This window comes from Phodopus roborovskii, unplaced genomic scaffold (assembly GCF_943737965.1).
Source record: "Phodopus roborovskii unplaced genomic scaffold, PHOROB, whole genome shotgun sequence".
Taxonomy (NCBI): Eukaryota; Metazoa; Chordata; class Mammalia; order Rodentia; family Cricetidae; genus Phodopus; species Phodopus roborovskii.
The window spans coordinates 28,445,638-28,464,652 of NW_026126418.1; the positions used below are offsets into that span (position 1 = coordinate 28,445,638).

The 19,015-nt window shown below is 40.7% G+C and overlaps 1 protein-coding gene across 1 annotated transcript; it reads right to left on the reverse strand.

Moving 5' to 3' along the window:
* Positions 1-263: 263 nt before the first annotated feature.
* Rbm45 (RNA binding motif protein 45) lies at positions 264-12,312 on the reverse strand. The gene is made up of 9 exons (XM_051184426.1): positions 11,985-12,312; positions 9,015-9,137; positions 7,484-7,610; positions 5,289-5,411; positions 4,262-4,447; positions 2,702-2,831; positions 2,446-2,533; positions 2,090-2,253; positions 264-462 (listed from the first exon to the last, which is right to left on the reverse strand). Exons 1-9 carry the CDS (start codon positions 12,282-12,284, stop codon positions 270-272), a joined length of 1,434 nt encoding a protein of 477 aa, XP_051040383.1. The 5' UTR covers positions 12,285-12,312; the 3' UTR covers positions 264-269.
* Positions 12,313-19,015: the final 6,703 nt, after the last annotated feature.

A 19,015-nucleotide genomic window follows, 5' to 3' on the forward strand; every position in this document is an offset into this window, starting at 1 on the left:
ACTTTAGGTGCATACAGGTGGTCATGAGAAGCCTAATGTTCGTTCTCTGGAAGAGCAAGCAGCAAGCCCACAGATGCTAAGCCATCTCCTCAATCCTGAGTCTAAATAAGTTTTTAAATTGCAAAAACAACTTGGCTTTCCTAATAGGGTTTAAGACAACGAGGTTGTAACTAGCTTCTAAAGTTCCCGAAGGAAAGCTCACAAGTAAAGTACTTATACACATTCCTATTATATTCCATTGCTAGTGGGAAAGACACACTTACCGAGACTCAGTAAGTTCTCTGCCTCTTTTTAGCTTCTTCTCGAGGGGAGTCTGCCAGCATGACTTTCAGCCGGACCCCATTCAGAATCTTCCCATGCAGGGTTGAGATAGCATCGTTGGCACTCATTCTATCTGCATACTTGACATAGCCTACATTTTTTCCTGACACAAGGTAAACTTCGATCAGGTTACCAAAACGACTGAAACAAAGTAAAAGACCAAAGTATCAGGGAACAGATGGATGCTCTCAGTAAGTAAACATGGGTTTAGACTCTTACCCAATGCCTGTCTATGGCCAACATCTGATTGCTTGCCAGGCACTCTGCAGGCAGCTCCTTCTTCAGCTACTCTCTTAGCTCCCCAAACCTTCCTCACCAACTGCATCTTTATCTTTCCTCACTGACATCCTCTTCACATTACCACGTGGCTGCCCCTCTCCTCCTCACTCTGACATCATCTTCACATTACCACGTGGCTGCCCCTCTCCTCCTCACTAATGTTTTCTTCACGTTACCATGTCCCTCTCTGACTTACCCTCTACTCTGTCTTCTGACTTCTTCTCTAAGAATCTCAACAGTTCCACCTCGCCTCCCAGGTAAGAATGAACTTAGCTTCAGGACAGTCACTGGCTTCTCCAGGTTTGGGCCCCCACAATCTCTCAAAGTCTGTATCTGAATGATCTCTTTTTATATTGCTTCTGGCAGAAAAACAAACAAAAACCTCCAAAACTCAAACCACACCCCAACCTCCTCCTCTGGCAAAACTAGGTTTATCCTACTGGTCCCATCATACACCTTACTTAAAAGAAAACCCTCAGAATTTCTGTGGTACCTACCACTGTGCTCTGTATAATTAACGTCTTGTTAATGTAATAAAATGTTTTGTTTACATCACATTTTAGCACCCCAAACCAGTGGCTGCCTGGCACACAGAAGTGGCTCAAGAACAAAACAAAACCTAAAGTCAAGTGAATCAGTTATGTAAAGGTCAGCATACTGCCACCACATGCCTGACATTCTGAGTGCATCTTTAGCATGCTTCCTGTTTGCTTAACTCACTAATATTCTTAGTAGGCAAATGGAAAATGTCTTCAAAAAAGAGAAACAAAACAGGTAGGATTAAAATTAAAAAAAAAAAAAAAACTAGGATAGATGTAAAGTTATATTAAAATATAAAATAGGTTTATTTTCCTTTCATTTATACTTACTATATATTATCTCCTATAGTCAAGTGATATGCTCCATATTATATAACCCTCAGGATCCAACCAAGTGCTGGCAAAATGTAAGGTATTTAGCAAACTGTTGGACTGAATTACAATATGAAGGAAATGGAATGTGAAGATAGGTCTATATAAATGCATCTTCTCCTAAGAGACAAGTGTCCATTCTACACAAGCAGCTTTTTTGTTTGTTTGTTTGTTTTTCGAAACAGGGTTTCTCTGTGGCTTTGGAGCCTGTTCTGGAACTAGCACTGTAGACCAGGCTAGCCTCAAATTCAGAGAGATCCATCTGCCGCTGCCTCCCAAGTTCTGGGATTAAAGGCATGTGCCACCAATGCCCGGCATCACCTGCAGCTTTTAAAAGCTGTCCTGCATGTCTTATGTCTCAAAACCCAAAAACACAACAAGCCCAGGAAATTCTGTATAGAGGTTAGGATATGTGCCTGATGAAGGGAATGATCATAAATTGAAATGATCAAGAAGGAGCCTTGCAAGCCTCAGAACAGGTCGTCGCTTGGTGGCAGGATCATGAGGATGGCGGTTCCCTGTCTAAATGCACTTGTTTTATAGCTACCAGTGTGCAGCTTTGCAGAAGAGAATCTTACCAGAATATATCCTCCAACACGTCTAACGGTAAAGGATGAGGGTTAAACACGATAAAAAGTCTTTCTTTCACAGGTGTTTCCGGAGGGGCTTTCTTTTTGCAGGATGGAAGCACAACATCTGTCTGGATTTGAGGCAGCTGTGACCCAGAACTTCCTCCAAATTGCTATGAAAGAGCCAGGCACAAAGGGAGAGAGATAAGATTGCTCTTCAGGGACTTGGGGCCAAGAGCTGAAAGTGTGTCACAGCACCCATGTGGTCTTTTACAACGGCTCTGAAAATTTCCTTTCTTTAGTAATAAACAAATGCTATATTATTTGTTGCCTGTATTACAGAGGTCACACTCTTACCTACTTACCAGAAACTGCTGCTGCTGACTTGGGTTACTCCACACCATTGATGCAAGCTGCGATGCCACCATCTGTGTGGCCATTTTTCTGATGAGACTGGAAACAACAACCGGTAACTTACAGAAAACTAGAAATATTCAGTATCTTAAGAGTAGTTTGTTTGGCGTGACTTCCTCACCTGAGGTTAACTGTTTATTTTTATTCTTCAAGCCACAGTCATGTCCACCCACAGCTTGGCTAGGACATTCCTGGAATCTTACTTACTCTGCTGAATTACTTCCATCATCCAGGAAGGAAACACCTATCCGATTCCCAGGTGGGTACTGGAATCCATGCAATTTGTATTTTGCATAAATAGCGGATGCTACGTTAAAATACTGAACCACACCATGACCTAAAATAGAGAATATACAGAAATGGAAAAGGCAGCAGATGGAGGGCATCTTCAAGGCCTGAGTTACAATGTACTTGAAGGCAAAAAATACAGAACTTTGATTATTATCACACAACTAGTAAATACAAAATCAAAGAGCAGAGAACAAAGCTCTGTTAAGAACATATACAGCATTATTTGTAGACAGTGAAGTGTAAGTCAAATCTTGCTAAAATAGAAACATAGTACTTTAAGAATATCAGCATATATTCCATTTAATGAATTGAATTTTATGATCTCTTGCCCCATTTACTTAGCAGGATCCCGCTATATAGATCAAGCTATTGGCCGTTAACTTGCAATCCTACTATCTCTGTGACCCAGTGAGGACAGGGACTACAGGCGCTCACCACCAGGTCCAGGTTAAATTTTCTTACAGAATACCAATATACATAAAATTCTTAGTTCTTTGAAATCAGAAGTTTTTCCTACTATTCTGTATACTCAGCTGGTTGAAACAGAAGACATGGTACATATGAAAAACAGCAGGATGGTGACAGGGTCCTAGCTACAAGTTGCCCATTTCACATTCCTTTGTTGAGATTTCAGCTCTGGGGACAGATTTCAATTAAGAAGGCAGCACTGAAGGGAGGGAAAGATTTGTCCTCAAGCCCAGGAGCTTGTGATACAACCAAAAGGTTTTCATCTGTAATATAACCCACTTTGGGGAAAAACACAAAATCATATTCCTATGTAAATCAAATGTACAGATTAGTTTTTATTGTCAACTTGACACAACCTAGAGCCACCTGGGGAAGGGGAACCTCATCTAAGGTATTGCCTTGCTCAGAACACCTGTTGACATGCCCATGGGGAAAGTCTTAACTGTAACTAATACACCTTGCTTCTACTGCAAATCTGAGAATGCACAGCGATGCGCACTTAAGATGCAAGGGAGTTTAAGAAAAAGACTTGGAGATAAATGAGGAAAAAACTTCAAGCATTTCATAATTTTGCTAGCATCAATCCAAAGGGTACAGACAGGCCCTAGCTAGCCCAAGGCACTGTTGTTCAATGGGATATAGAGTCCTTTATTTTTATTTATTTATTTTTTGAGTTATTTTTATGATGAATGACTTTTATAAAGAAGATACATTCATGGGAATTTACTTATTAAAGTATCTTTGGATTTTAACTGTAAGGTAGGAAAAAAGGAGCAGGAGGGTAATGAGTAGTAATGAGATTAAAGTACATGATACACCTGAACAAAAATGTCATTGTGAAAATAACCACTGTATAATAAACATATGTTTGTTATCAAAAGAATAAAAAAAAAACTGGAAAAAAATAAAATATAAACTTCCCACAATATAAACAGTATGAAAATGTGACATGAATAAAAACCACTTTATCAAAACACAGTAAACTTAACAGCAAAACAACTATTTTACCATAATTTGAATAAGGATCCCGCTGAACCTCACAATATTCCAGTCCTGGGACTATGTCAAAAATGCTGAAGAGCTGCTCTTCTGTGAAGGGGACTCTTGACACGACTGACAGCCGCTTAGAGACAGCTTCCTGAATTCTGCTGTCATTCTTGTCAAAGCTTGAAAATTCAGATTGTTGTTCTCCAACTATATGCACAATCATATATATATATATGAAAATCATTAAATTTTATACATTAAAAATTCATGTAACCATTTTGTGCAAGGATATTTTAAACATACTATACTATACTATACTGAACACAGTGTATTTTGTTGTATTCTTTTTAGAAATACATTTTTAATTTATTCTTTGAGAATTTCATACACATATACGTTGCGTTTGATCACATCTATTGCCCCTACTTTGCAGTACTGTAGTAGTGGACAACCATAAAGAAGCAGTAATAAGAAAGCAACTTTACCCATTCTATATTAAACTTCAACGCAACAACTACAGAAATGTCCAGTTAAATACCACAGGAAGGAGTTGGGCATATAAAACTGTAAACATGGCAGGAATTTTATCTGAAAAATTATGCCAATGTCACCCAGAAACCTTGATTTCATCATTTCCCCTCAACCTTTTCTAGCTTCTACTTTTGCTATTCTCCTTTCTGAAAACTTTAAGGTAGTATACGGAAGGGACATTTGTGTAAAATTTTTATACATTTGGTTGGCTACACAAAGGCAGAATTCATACACATACAAAGTTAGTAGTGCCACAGTTTCATTTGTAGATAGCGTGTAGCTAGCCAGAGACATCTATATTGGAAATAAGTTAAATAAAATAAGGGTTAAGTATTAAGGATATTAGAAGTACTGACCAACTTCTCAGGGAAAACAAAACAAAACAAAATGTACATGTAAGATTTTCATTCATTAGGAAAGATTTTTCAAGTTGTAGACAAAAGAATGGCTTGAAAATTAAATTAGATCACATATATTTAACATGCTACTAACAAAAAGGTAAAGGCAGTCCACTCACCGAAGGAAAACAGATTTACTCTCGGTTCATGCCCCAAAGCCTCCTGCCTCATGTTACTGTAATAATCTTGTTCTGGGGACTCAGATACTTTATTTTTAGGTTCAGCCAAGAGCGCTCTGAAACCTGAAAATGAGATATCATGAAATTTCAAGCTTCATAGAAAAATTTAACATATTTGGTTTTGAGGGCCTGACCTATATTTCTGAGTTTCAGAAATATAACTATACTAAACAGACTCTACACAGTGGCCATCTTCATCAGACCTACTTCTTTGTTTCATGGTAAAGGACAATAAATAAATAAATGAATAAATAAATAAATGAGAAAACAAAAACAAACTATGAACCCCCAAGTAAATGTCAATTAATATAGACAAGAAAGGTCAACCATGCTGCGCTACCCTCCCCAAAGATGGTATCACCCATTTGCCCAGTTTCCTTAGGAACAAAACCCTACTGGGCATCTTCACATTTTACCTATTATCAACCTGCTTCCTTTACATGCGCTTAGCATGTTACCTTGCATGCTAACTTCTCTGCCTGTTTTTAAGTTACATCTTCAGTTAATCATGACAGCTCTGGAAATGGTCCCCTTGTTCTGGATCAAAAGCTTACTTAGGGGACTAAGGATTAACTTCAAAAAGTGGAAGAAGGCGAGGGCCTTTTCAGTAAGTCAAGAGCTCTCCATGCAAGCAGATCTCCAACACCCATACAGAAAGCCTGTAATTCCAGCATTTGGGAGGTAGGAGACAAAAGACCAAGCTAGCCAACTGGTGAGCTCCAGGTTTAGTGAGAACCAGCCCCACAGAAAAAAAACAAAAAACCAAGGTCGATAAGCCAGTATCTGGCTTCCATGTGCACCATCCCAAGACTTCTACACAAAATGGGAAGGTTCCACAAACCCTCTAAAATAAAATGTCTATCCATACTATGTATACATAGGTGTATTTCAAGAACTCTTGGCATTCATATTATTCAACAGCTGCAAATATGATAAACTAGCTGGCTTGAGCTCATTCAATACTTATGGAGGAGCTATGACTATAGGAGGGATTTGGAAGTGATGGAAAACAAGATATACTTCTTGTTTTCAACTTTAAAAGTGTTCTTCTCATTTTTATTTCCTAGGTCTCAGAAAGTCAATATAGAAGATATAAAAAATTTTCAATGCCAGGGCTACCAGACACTTCATTTGTACCTTGAGCATACTATAGGAAGTCAATTAAGACCAACTGGAATGTGGTGTGGAATTTAGAAGCACCTAAGAATTCTATTGATCAACAGCAACTCTTTCCTGTATATACAGATTTTTATAACAGTCTTACTATACCTTTTATTTCTCAAAGTCAACTTTAGGAATAATGTCAAAGTGTCCAATAATTTGTCACTATAGCTTCAAATTAATTACCTGTGATAGCAAATCTCACCAATTCTACCCTTAATTTGAATGTTTGTCAGTATATTAAATCCTGGTTAGGGCTTTGGTCAAATAGGAACAAACAAAGAATAAGATTTGCTGGGCATGGTGGCATATGCCTATAAAGCCAGCACTTAGGAGGCTGAGGCAGGAGGATCACAAGTTCAAGGTCAAGCTGGGCTATATAGCAAGACTATGTCTTAAGAAAACCAACAAGAAAAATATTTTTTAAACTCTAAAAGGTAAATCAATTTTTAGTACTTAAAAATCACAAAGTATTCTTTAAAGTCCCAAACCTATTCAAATAACATGCCAAGTATGCCCTGTGCTTATTTGATCACTCAGTACATATTGACAACAGTCACCAAGATGGCTTTAGCACATGGCTGATTCCCAAGTCCAAAACGTTTTCATCCCTGAATCACATATTTATAATTCAAATATCATATATTTACTCACTACTTATTTAACCTTCACAAAAATCTAGTAATAGACCCTGTTAATTAAAATAGTGAGAATTTTTCTCCCCAAAAGGCCCTTTAGCAAGGTTAAAAAATAAACACTTCTGGAGCTGGAAAGATGGCTTGGTGGTTAGGAACACGTGTTCCCCTTCCAGAGGACCTGGGTTCTGTTCCCGGCACCCACAAGGTGGCTCACAATCACCAGTAACTCCAGTTCTAGGAGATTGATATCTTCTCTGCATCCATGTGGCACACAGATGTACATTCAGGCACAACAATCACACACATAAAATAAAACTTTAAAAAAAAAAATCTTACTTCTATCACAGTTTTCTATTGCTTGGGCGGCTTGTGATGGTTTTAAATATCGCACGTAGCCCAGACCTTTACTTTCTCCAGTGACTTTATTCTTAATAATGCTGCAATACTCGATATCACCATACACCTACAAGAATTAAAAGAAATGACCTTAGGAGACTCAAAATTTATAACTGAAAAGATATTTCAAAATTTGAATTTATACTTATTTGTGTCTTGTGCATCAAAGAAATCCTTCAAGGCTATACACAGACATTCTACATTGCTGGTTTCACAGACAATGAAGCTGAGCCTACAGAAATTACATACCTGGCCTACATCACAGAGAAACCAAGCTGGGAGAGAAAGAACTTGTCCCACCACGGTCTTGCTCAGTAGAGAGAGAGAGGGCTTGGAGGACTTTGGAACTGGGATTCTGAGATTCAAATCCTAACAGTCACTTAGTAATGAGGCAGTTTACTCGCCTTCTCTGTGCCTGTGTCTCCAACAGTGCTGACCTCATTAGATTGCTAAAGGACTAATCTACGTTAAATGCTTGTGCCCTTGGGAAATACCAAACACACAGCAATGCTGGCTGAAATTGTTTAGGTGTCTCTAGCAGTATCATGAATGACTGGATGCTCTTCTGAGGAACGGTTCAAAGTGAAACACAGAGGTTTACTCAGAAGATCAGTACTTTGTGAGAAACACACAGTGATGCTTACTGTTGGAGAAACATGGGATTATAAACTCATGGTATGTCACTTAGTATGGATTTTACAAAATTCTCTTATAAGCAAGTTTATAATACACTTAGAGTAAGGTGTTTCATTTTTCTCTTAGAAAAAGATGGGTAAATATTTTCCTACTCCTGGACAAAGTATAGAATATAAACTTTTGCAATCTGTTGTTCTTGAAGGCCAATTCTTGACAGTAGTGCAAAAGATGTATGGAAATTATTTTTTATTCTTGCTTGTTATCCACCCCCAATTTAGTGTCAAAAGGTGAAACAAGAAAATACCACACACACAAAAAAACAACAACAAAAAACTTAAAACATCTGTGAAAGCCTATACATACAAAGGTCAACAGGCAAAAAGATTTAAAATTATCTTCAAAAATCATTTTCTCTGATCAGAGCCTTAAGATCTCCTTGAAATGTGACCTATGTGGAAGCCAAATCTTAGGACAAAACCACTTGAAGGAATAACCTTTCTGTGAACGAGCACTATTTCAACACAACACAGGCCATACCTATTAGCTCTCCTGCTCCAGCCTGACTCAGGCCTGCGACTCACTCACTGTACAGAGAGGCAAGAGAAGTCTTTAAAGTTTTAAAGACGGAGAGCAGATTTTGGGGACAGAGCGGGCTTAAATCTTGGCGCTACCACCTATTAGCCACGTAGTTTCAATAGAAACACTCTGGCTCGCACTTTACTTTCTCAGCCTATACTTCATGATCAAGTCTGGGCAAGGACACTCTCCCTATGGCTGTCCAGCTGTTAGAAAATGTACAATGCTGAAAACCAAGTTGTGATAAGAAAATACAAACCTTAAATTTCTCCCGCAGGTCTTCCTCTGTATAGGACTTTGGTATCATAACGAAGATTCTCGTGAGTTCTTCATCTTCAACATCTCTGTGACTTCCTGATGATCGGGACTGAGCAATGAAAACCTAAGAAACATACAGAGCCCTCAGAACAATGTTAACCGTATTCCTATTCCTTACACACACACACACTTTACAATACAGGTATACAACTCAGATTAAAATGCAATTGGATAGGGCCTTATAATTTTTTTCAAAAGTAATCTTTATTGCAGTGACTTTAAAGAAATTATAATACCAATCTTTTACCAATCTCTACATATCTTGACTTTTGCTTTTTTTTTTTTTTTTTTTTTTTTGTCTTGTTTTGAGACTATGTAACCCTAGCCACAGTAAAACCCTGTAATGCAGACCAGGCTGGCCTTAAACTAAAAGAGATTCATAGGCCTTTGCCTCCCTGGTGCTTGTTTTTGTATTTTCGATTACCAAGAGCAGGTCACTGTTTGAAGGAGTGCAAACTCTGCAGTTAGACACAGTGTTGACTAAAGGTCATTACATTCTTGATGTAAAAATGTGACAGATCTTTCTTGTCTACTTGTTTGGTGAGATGCTGACAGTACATAAATCAGATTATTCACTCATCTTTTTCCTGGTCCTCTCAATGACATCCCAGACTGAGGGCACAATCATGGCAGAGTGCTCGCCTAGCATTTATGAAGACACAGGTCTGATTCCCACCCCTCACCCCAAATTTTGCATGTATTTTGAAGCTCTGCTATTGGCTGTATAAACACATAGGGTTGCTACATGTTCATCTTTATGAAATTATCTATTAATATTCTATATACTGAAATCTATCTTTATTAATATGAGCTTTTTAAAAATGTCTACCACACAGCATCTTTATCTTTAAAGTGTTTCTCTTAGTTTTGGTTTGTTTCTGTTTTATAGTATCTTTTGGGGCGGGGGAGCAGGGTCTTCTTGTGTAGCATATGCTGGCTTTGAACTCAAGATCTGCTTGCCTGACTTACTGAGAGCAGGGAGTACAGGCATGTGTCACCATGTCCAGAGATGATCTCCTCTCTGAGGTGCTTAGTCCATTTATATTTAATGTAATTGTTCATACAGCTGGGGTTAAGTCTAGCCATATTAACTGCTTTCTAACACTCAATTTTTAGGAATGGGTAGCATAATCAAATTGAGCATTTCCATAAATATCTAAACACTTTCACATGCAGCAGAAAATTCACAAGGGAAGTGAATTTGAATCTAATTCGCTTTGTAGTACAATATTTGTTCTCAATCTGTCTTAGTTTTAAATTTTGCCATAGTAATGTTAAAATCTGTGGGTAAGGCTGATTGTGCAGCTATACTCATAATACTCTTCATAGACAATGTCACTTTTTATAATTTGAAATGACATATATCACCTTATACACAAGAACCCATGAGGTTTTTATGCATGTATATAGGTGTGTGTTTCCTTTAAGGAGGGCAGTGTATCACTGAAGTATCCAAAAACCATAGACAATGAATGCTTCAGGAGGCAGAAACTAAAAGGAAATGGAATCAAAATGCAAAAAGATGACACTGTATACTTTTGCTGAAGAAAGAGAACATTGGATCCAGTGACATCAATGTTGTTACTTTTGCTCAGAAGATAAGCTAAGCTTGTTATGGATGCAAAGGACCCTGCTTATTAGAGACATATCCCTAGGTAGTCTATTTTCAGTCATTTCTTTACTAATTTCCACCCTATGCCAAGCACTACTGGTGCTGTAATTTAAAAAAAGAGAAAGACGCTTGGATGGATGCTTTAAAAAAAAAAAAAAAACTGAATGGGGAAAGCGGGGAGGGGAGAAGGGAGACCAGTCTCTGGGGACAGGAGTGGGCCGGGGAGCAGAATGGGAGGTGAGCAGGGCCCTTTTAAAAGGGAACATAGTGACTATGGTGTGCTTAGTGGCTGCAGCTGAAGGTATATCCTGTCAGAACCCCAAGTACAGGCCAGTACAGTTGCCTGGACACTAACAACAGGGCTATTAGTATTAATGACTACTCTGTAAATTTAGTCGCTACATCAGGAATGAAGTATCCAAAGAAATACACAAGAGAAGCTCCAAGAAAATGCAAACATTAGAGGAAAAAAGAGACCTCGGGGAAAATGAGATCAGAGGAGCCATCGGATCACAAATTTCTAAATTTTAGGGCCTCGAGTGTTTACACTGTCTGATAAAGGACTGTATCTACACAGGACGTGAATCACCAAGTGTCCGCCTTGTTCGCACACTGTTTAACTAACCCCTTCCCTATCAGATACATAGCATCCTGGTGCAGCATGGTGGGAGAGACTGCAACCCCACAGTCCATTCTTGTAAAAACAAAGCCAGAACTCTCCCAGATCCCTGCAACGTTTTCTAGGTTTGTCCGTCTCTAATATGTAGCATAGCTTGTCACAAAATAGTTTTACTTTGATAATTTTATGACTATAGGCTGGTACTGTAACATCCCTTGAACTTTGAAAAAAAATACTTGAGGAAAAAAAAAAAACTAAATTATCTAGTAGCAAAGGTTAATCGAAATGTTCAAGAGAGGTGTGTCAAAAAAAAGTCCTCGCAATAGACAGGAAGAGAAGGACAGTAGGCCAACCGAGTTATGGTGACAGCCATGGCTGCGCTGTCCGTAGCTGTGGCTACCCAATCTGTTCCCTGCAGAAAATGCTCCTCCTAGCCATTCCTGACCCGTGCATGGTCAGCTCCTGGGAGCAGACTCCAACTCCTTTACTACCTGAAACACATCATCCCGCGTGCAGCACAGGGCCGGGAGAGACACCAACGCCGGGTACCTCAACCTGGGACACCCTGATCCGGGCACCCCTAGCCCAGCGACCCCGACCCGGGTATCCTCACCGCAGACATCCCAAACCGAGCATCTCTCCACCTAACACACCCTAACCCAGGCGCCCCAGTGCCGCACCTTGATGGGCTTGGTGTCGTTAGGGCCAAGGCACTGTCCGTGCATCTCCTCCATAGCCCGGCAAGCCTGTGAGCTGCGGGCGAACTTGACGAAGGCGACGCCCTTGGACTCCTTGGTGTGTTTGTCGCGAACCACCCAGATGTCCTGGATGTCTCCGAAGGGCGAGAAGCGCTCCCTCAGCACCGATTCGGACGTGTACTTGCTGATCACTAGGAAGATGCGGCTGTTGGGCGGCTCGTCCAGGCTGTCCACGCCGGGGCGGAAGCCTGCGCTGCCCGCAGAGCTGCTGGCGTCCTCCATGCTGCTCCACCTTGGGGAGGGAGCCAGGCGCGGGGCGCCGCCGCCTCAGTCCGCCCGGCCGCCAAGCCGCCCGCCACCGCCGCCGCCGGTCCACAGCTCCGCTTCCGGAAGAGCCCGGGGCCCCGGAAGCAGGTGCTGTTCCGCGAGAGCGAGGCTGTCTTCCGGGAGCATCCTGCAGCGCCCCCTGGCGCCACGGGGGACTCTGAGCAGTCCCAATGGAAACCCAAGAATCAGTTATTGCAAACAAGCCAAGTTGCCCCCTTGCCAAAAAGACCCACCTGCCAGATGCCTAAGCCTACCCCAAGCTGGTTTCTGGCTTCTTCTAAGCCCAGAATGGGTTGTTACAAAAGGATTACTCTTCACCCTTTTAAAAGATAAACTGGATGCGGTGGCACATGCCTGTTATCCTAGTCTCTTAGGCAGAGTCAGATTGCTATATTGGACGCTTCATGGGCTACATAGAGAGTTCGAGGTCAGTATCCGGGCAACACTCTGTCTTACATAGAAAACAACAACAAAAACACAAAACCAAGAATAAACAAAAAAACAGGCAGACTTAACTCATAAGGGTCCATGGCGACAGGTACAAAGGACCGCTGCATGGGAGAGACTGGGTTAGGTTCCAGTAAGAGAAGTGAAGATTTATAACATGGCAGTATGAAAGTTAGTAACTTACTGAAACTGGTTTGTGTGTGTGTGTGTGTGTGTGAGAGAGAGAGAAACAGAGACAGAGACAGAGAGAGAGAGACAGAGACAGAGACACAGAGAGAGACAGAGACAGACACACACACACACACACACAGAGAGAGAGAGAGAGAGAGAGAGAGAGAGAGAGAGAGAGAGAGAGGATTCATGCTGCAGGCAGGCTAGAGTGACAGATACTAATAGCAGTCAGACATCAGGGCACGACTCAGTGCCCTGACGAATTAGAGAACTGGAAGTTGGGAACAGTCACGCAGAAGACTTGGGGGAGTTTGTCTGAAGTTTTGGTGACAACAGGGACTCTTTGTCACGATTTTGGCCGTAAGCTCAATTAAGAGTCACTATAGACAGAGTTTGTGGTAGCTTGAATAGGGGCTGCTCCCATAGGCTCATATGTTTGAATTTTTGGTCATTAAGGAGTGGTGTTATTTGAGAGGAGGCGTAGCCTTGTCTGAGTTGGTGTGAGCTTGTTGGAGGAAGTGTGTCACTGGGGGTTGGCTTTGGGAGTTTCAGAAGCCCAAGCCAGGCTCAGTGTCTCTCTCTTCCTGCTGCCTGAGGATCTGGAGGGAGAACGCTCAGATCCTTCTCCAGCACCATGTCTACTTGTCTGCAGCCATGCTTCCCGCCATAATGATGATGGACTAACCCTCTGAAACAATAAGCAAGCCCCAGTTAAATGCTTTCCTGTATAAGAGTTGCCATGGTCATAGTGTCTCTTTATAGCAATAGAAACCTGACTAAACTATAGAGCCTGATGACTGAAAGGAACCCTTAAAGCATGAGATCCTAGCCTTATTCTTTAGAGATGAGGAATCTTAGGTCCAAAGTTAAGAGGCTCAGGTAACAGAACCAGGCCCAGAGGCAAACCTTTGATCTGCTTAACTCCCACAAGCACTTCCAAGAGGCAGGAGCAGGGAAAATGGTGGCTGCTCACCTGGGAACTAGGAGAAATTGGAGGACAAAAGCAAAGTGAGAAGTGCCCTATTTAAAGTGGGAAATGGCCTATAGGGCCACAATTAGTGAGGCCACCCATTCATTCAATTAACTTTATTTTTTTTTCTGGAGATTTTAAAATTTATTTTTATTTTATTTTAAGTATATGAGTGGTTTTCCTGAATGTATGTCTGTGTACCAAGTGTATACAATACCTGTGGAGGTCAGAAGTGGGCATCGAATCCCCAGGAACTGAACTTAGAGATGTTTGTTAGCTGCCATATGTGTGTCCTCTGGAAGAGCAACCCGTGCTCTTGACCACTGAGCCATCTCTCCAGCCCTTTAATATTATTTTGACACAGGTGCTCACTATCTAGCACAAGTTGGTATTGCACTTTAAAGCTTTGCTTCAGCTTCCCAAATGCTGGGGTTATAGATGGATACTGCCTCACTTGGAAACTAATGTTTTTGGCTTTTAATTACTTGTTGAACACTGTGCTAGAAATAAAAGACAAAGTAGCAAACAAAATGGCCACTCTTTCTTCTCTTCCCAAAGTTAACAGTTTAGCCTTGTGTGTTTATTATATAGACCTAACAGTTCAAGGACCAAATGAAATAGCACATGACAAAGACAGGAGACGTCAATCTTCTAGTTCCCTCTAATACAGTGCCCATACCAACTTCTTCTTCTTTCTTTATTTTTAGTTGATACTTTTTTTAAAAAAGATTTTTTATTTATTACATATACAGTGTTCTTCCTGCAAGCCTGCAGATCTCATTATAGATGGTCGTGAGCCACCATGTGCTTGCTGGCATGTGCTTGCTGGGAATTGAACTCATGATCTCTGGAAGAGCGGCTAGTGCTCTTAACCTCTGAGCCATCCCTCCAGCCCCCATACCAACTTCTATGTTGTATAGCCAGTGGTCTCTAAGAGTCAGGAATTGTGGATGGTTACAATGAATTTGACAGAGGGGCTACAATCACTTCTCCTTGCATTGTGATCTGTATTTGCAAAGGGGTTGGTCTGTTTGCCTGCTGCTTAGAAAGAACAGGAAGCGACTTGTCATATCTTTCCACTTTCCCTTGTCTTAGGACCAGTGGAGGCAAGTGAAAAGAATGGAATCACTTTATTGATGTGAGGAAGTGCAAAGATTATGAGCAAGACAGTTTGCACACCAGTGCCATCTAGTGGGAACATCTTCTTAACTGCAATGGCTGTAAAATAAAGAATACTGGTTGTTACCCACACATTTTAAAGCTTGTATTACTTCGTAAAGCACGGGATGTTATAGGAAAATCATTTTCCTTATCACCCAAAGGTAAGAAATGTCATATATTTGAGTAAAGTAAGAAGCGTATGTTTACACTACTAAAATATAAAAATATTTCTTTCTTGTGATTTATTTATTTAACAAAATATTGAGCTGTGATCCTAAATTCACTCATTTGAATGGTTCTTTTAAGTCTATTTTTAGTATGTTCATCATATTTTCCCTGTCTCCCCCACCCCACACACACTAAACAGGATTGTTTTTCCTTCTTCGAATTGTGGAACAAATAACAAGATTAAGCACCAGCTGAGCAGGAAAGAAACATTTTTTTTTTCTCAATATGTAAAGAAGTGGGGAGCAGACTTGCATATGAACCTTTCAACTCATGTGGATCAGGGTGTTGTAGATAAAGAGGAAAAGGTATGGGGGAGGGGTCGGTTTTTGTTTTTATTTTTGGTTTTCAGTATTGGGGATTGAATGTAGGGCTCTGTTTACTCTAGGCTTACCACAGAGATACATCTCCATTTTAAACTATTTGTTTTGAGACACAGTCTCAACTAGGTGATCCAGGCTGGCCTTCCACTCACGTTGAAGTTTGAGCATCATGAGTGGTGATGATAACAGGCCTGCAAACACCAGGCCTGGATGAGGGGTAACTGTATAAATGGGAGGAATATTCCCATCTTCTCTAGGAAGAAGTGGAGATCTTTTTTCTCTTATTGTGGTTTATTCTGGGCATCTTATGTCAGTTGCCAAATGCCACGGCACTGGAGTGTTTCTCTGAGCATACAGGTGGCTTAAAGATGAAGTTAGAAATTGTACTCTTTCTCTCATCTTAGAGCCTAGCAGTTTCTTCTAGCTCCCTGAAGAGAGACTTCTAACCCTATCTTGTCCTCAAAGGCAAGGTTAAAGTGAGGTAGAAAATTCAGGTAGTTCATTCAGGGGGACTCAGGTGACATGAGAGTCATCACACTCAATTTAGAGCACTTCGCCTATCAGTAATGACATCATAACAGATCAATCTTGTTTTTTGTTTTTTGTTTTTTTTTTTGGGGGGGGGGAGAAAAGAGTCATTCTAATAGATTTCTTTAGAATGTTTTGTTGGCTTTGCTGATTTGGGGCTGGTGTAAGGCAGAACAACGTGACAGGAAAAACATGTGCCATAGGCTTCTCTCCTCTTGGGAGCAGGGAAAGGGGACCCAGGCACAGTCTTGAAAGGCAGGCATGTCCTTAATGACCTACTCCCCAGCTAGGCTCTGCTTCTCAAAGTTTTCCCCAGATAGTGACGAGTATTCAGTACATGAATCTGTGGGATGACATTTCACATTCAAAACACAGCAGTCCCCTCCTTGCACCCAAAGGCTCAAGGCCATTTCATAATGCAAAATGTATTAACTCATGTCCAGTAGTCTCCAAAGTTACTAACTCCAAAATTCATGTCTAAGCATCTCTTCACAGCTCTTAACATTGCCCAAATTCAAAGCTGGCTCTACAGTATGCACCTGCAGTCCCAGCACCTGGGAGACAGAGGCAGGAAGACTGCAAGTTCAAGGCCAGCAGGGATATACAGTGAGTCTTAGGCTCAAAGCAAACATATAATACTTTTTAAAAATTTAAGGAAAAACTAGCTGCGAACACCTATAAAATAAAATAAAATTAGAGACGTTAAATATCTATTGGCATGAAGTAAACATTTACGTCATAGAAAGGGGTGGGACTTAGAAAGGGAGGATGGGGCTAAAATGAGACCTAAAGCAACGGGACAAATGTTCAAAACTGTGTAAGGCAAGTCCCTAAGGTCCTAGTCAATCCCGTTATTTGTAACCTTCATGGCTTCTCTTGGGCTAGCTCTGTTGACTATACGCGCTTTTCATGGTTTTCCTAGCATCTCTGTCTTGGAAATTCCTTTATGTTTTCTGCCCCCCCTCCCTCTCTCCCTCCTTGCTTCATTCATCACCCTCTCAGAACTTCCTGCAAGCCTTGCTGACCTGTCACATGCTGACTGTTCTCTCTGGTTTTCATCGGAAAGCTGGGTTGGAAGCCTCCACCATCTCTCAAAGTTTAACATTTAGCATGCTTGAGAAACAAGTATTGTGTGGCTGCTGCCAAGCTCTGCCCTCAGCTGAAATGGTAGCTAGGTCGGGCCTGGGAAGCTGAGCAGGCTGAAAAGAATCCTATAGAAATAACTTCCAAGGTCACATGCTATAAGCATGGCCCATTGAAGGTACTCCATTCTCCATACCAACCCACCCCCACCCCACCCCACCCTAGGAAAACACTAGAGAGGATCTGGTTAATTCTAGAAATGACCTTAAGGCAATGGTTCTCAACCTGTGGGTCAAGATCCCTTTGGCGTTGAATGGCCTTTTCACAGGAGTCACCTAAAGATCATCAGAAAACACTGATGCTTGCATTATGATTCATAACAGTAGCAACATTATATTGCTGTGGGTCACCATAATATGAGAAACTGTAGGGAGGTTGAGAACCTTAAGGCATCTTTCCTCTGTATCGTATTGTTGTTTGCAATACAAAGCATTTGGCTTTAAAAGGAAATTGTCACTAAGCTCTTCAGAAATCATACTTTTTAGCCTCAGCCGCACCCAGGCTTTTCTTAGCAAATGGCTAAGTTTTTCAGTCATTCTAGCCTGAGTTTTTTGCCTCTGATTCTCACTGTAAACCTGGCTAAAAGCAGCCAGTATTCTGGCTGCCTCAGTAAGAATGCCCCACTGCTTGACATTTTCTCTGACAAATTATTTAAGCCATTACTTACGTTTTAAAATGAGATTTATTTATTTTATGTGCTTTGCTACTTTGCCTGCATATTTATTTGTGCACCAGCTGCATGCAGTGCTCTTGGAGGCCAGAAGAGGGCATCAGTTCCCCCTGGAAACTGGAGTTAACAGTTGTTAACTTTCACATGGGTGTTGAGACTCTAACCTGAGTCCCTGGGAGAGTAGCCAGTGCTCTTAACTGCAAAGTCATTGCTCCACATCCTTTAGCCATTACTTTTAAATTCAGCTGCACTCAGAGTCTCATGAAATGGACAATATGTAGACAAACTGTCAGAACGTAACATGAAAGCTTTATATTACATTCCCTATAGAAACCTCATTCCCACCTGAAGTATTTTGAACATAGTTTTTACTGTCCACATTTTTATTGGCATTATGGTCTTCTGAACTTCCACAGGATTCCCCATTAAGTTCTGCTTACAGAATTCTAGGGTTTCTCTAGCCTTCTCCATAGTTCTTCCACAAACCAATTCCAAAGGTTTAAGAATCATTTCATTAGATTTAATCACAGCATTAACCCCCTTTCTCTGGTACTCATTTTCTGTGTTAGACAGACATTTCATTGCTGTGACAAAACCCTGTCAGACCCTAATAGAGGAAAGATTTCTTTTTAACTTACAGTTTCTGGATTCCTTGAATATTCTAGGCCTGTGGTGAGGCAGGAAATTATGGGACTATGTGGCTACTCACCTCATGCCAGACAGGAAGGAACTATCAAATTTCAAAAATCTGTTAAAAAACATTTTGTTCAAATGTTGAAAACATTTGTTCAAAACATCTTTGAACATGAACTACTTGTAGCTAAAACATTTTAAGTATTTGGGGTCAGAAGTACTAGCTTTTTTTACAGTAAACAGTATGCTGGGAATCTGCAGATTACATTTTTCCAAGACTTTAAAATATATAGACTGTAGTTATGTGTTCTAGCTGTCCTTTGACATTGCTTATTCTAAATCCTGGAGATTTCTTTTTATAAAATGAGAGATCAGGAGCTGAGAATGTAGTAGCTCCATTGCACAATCTGATTAG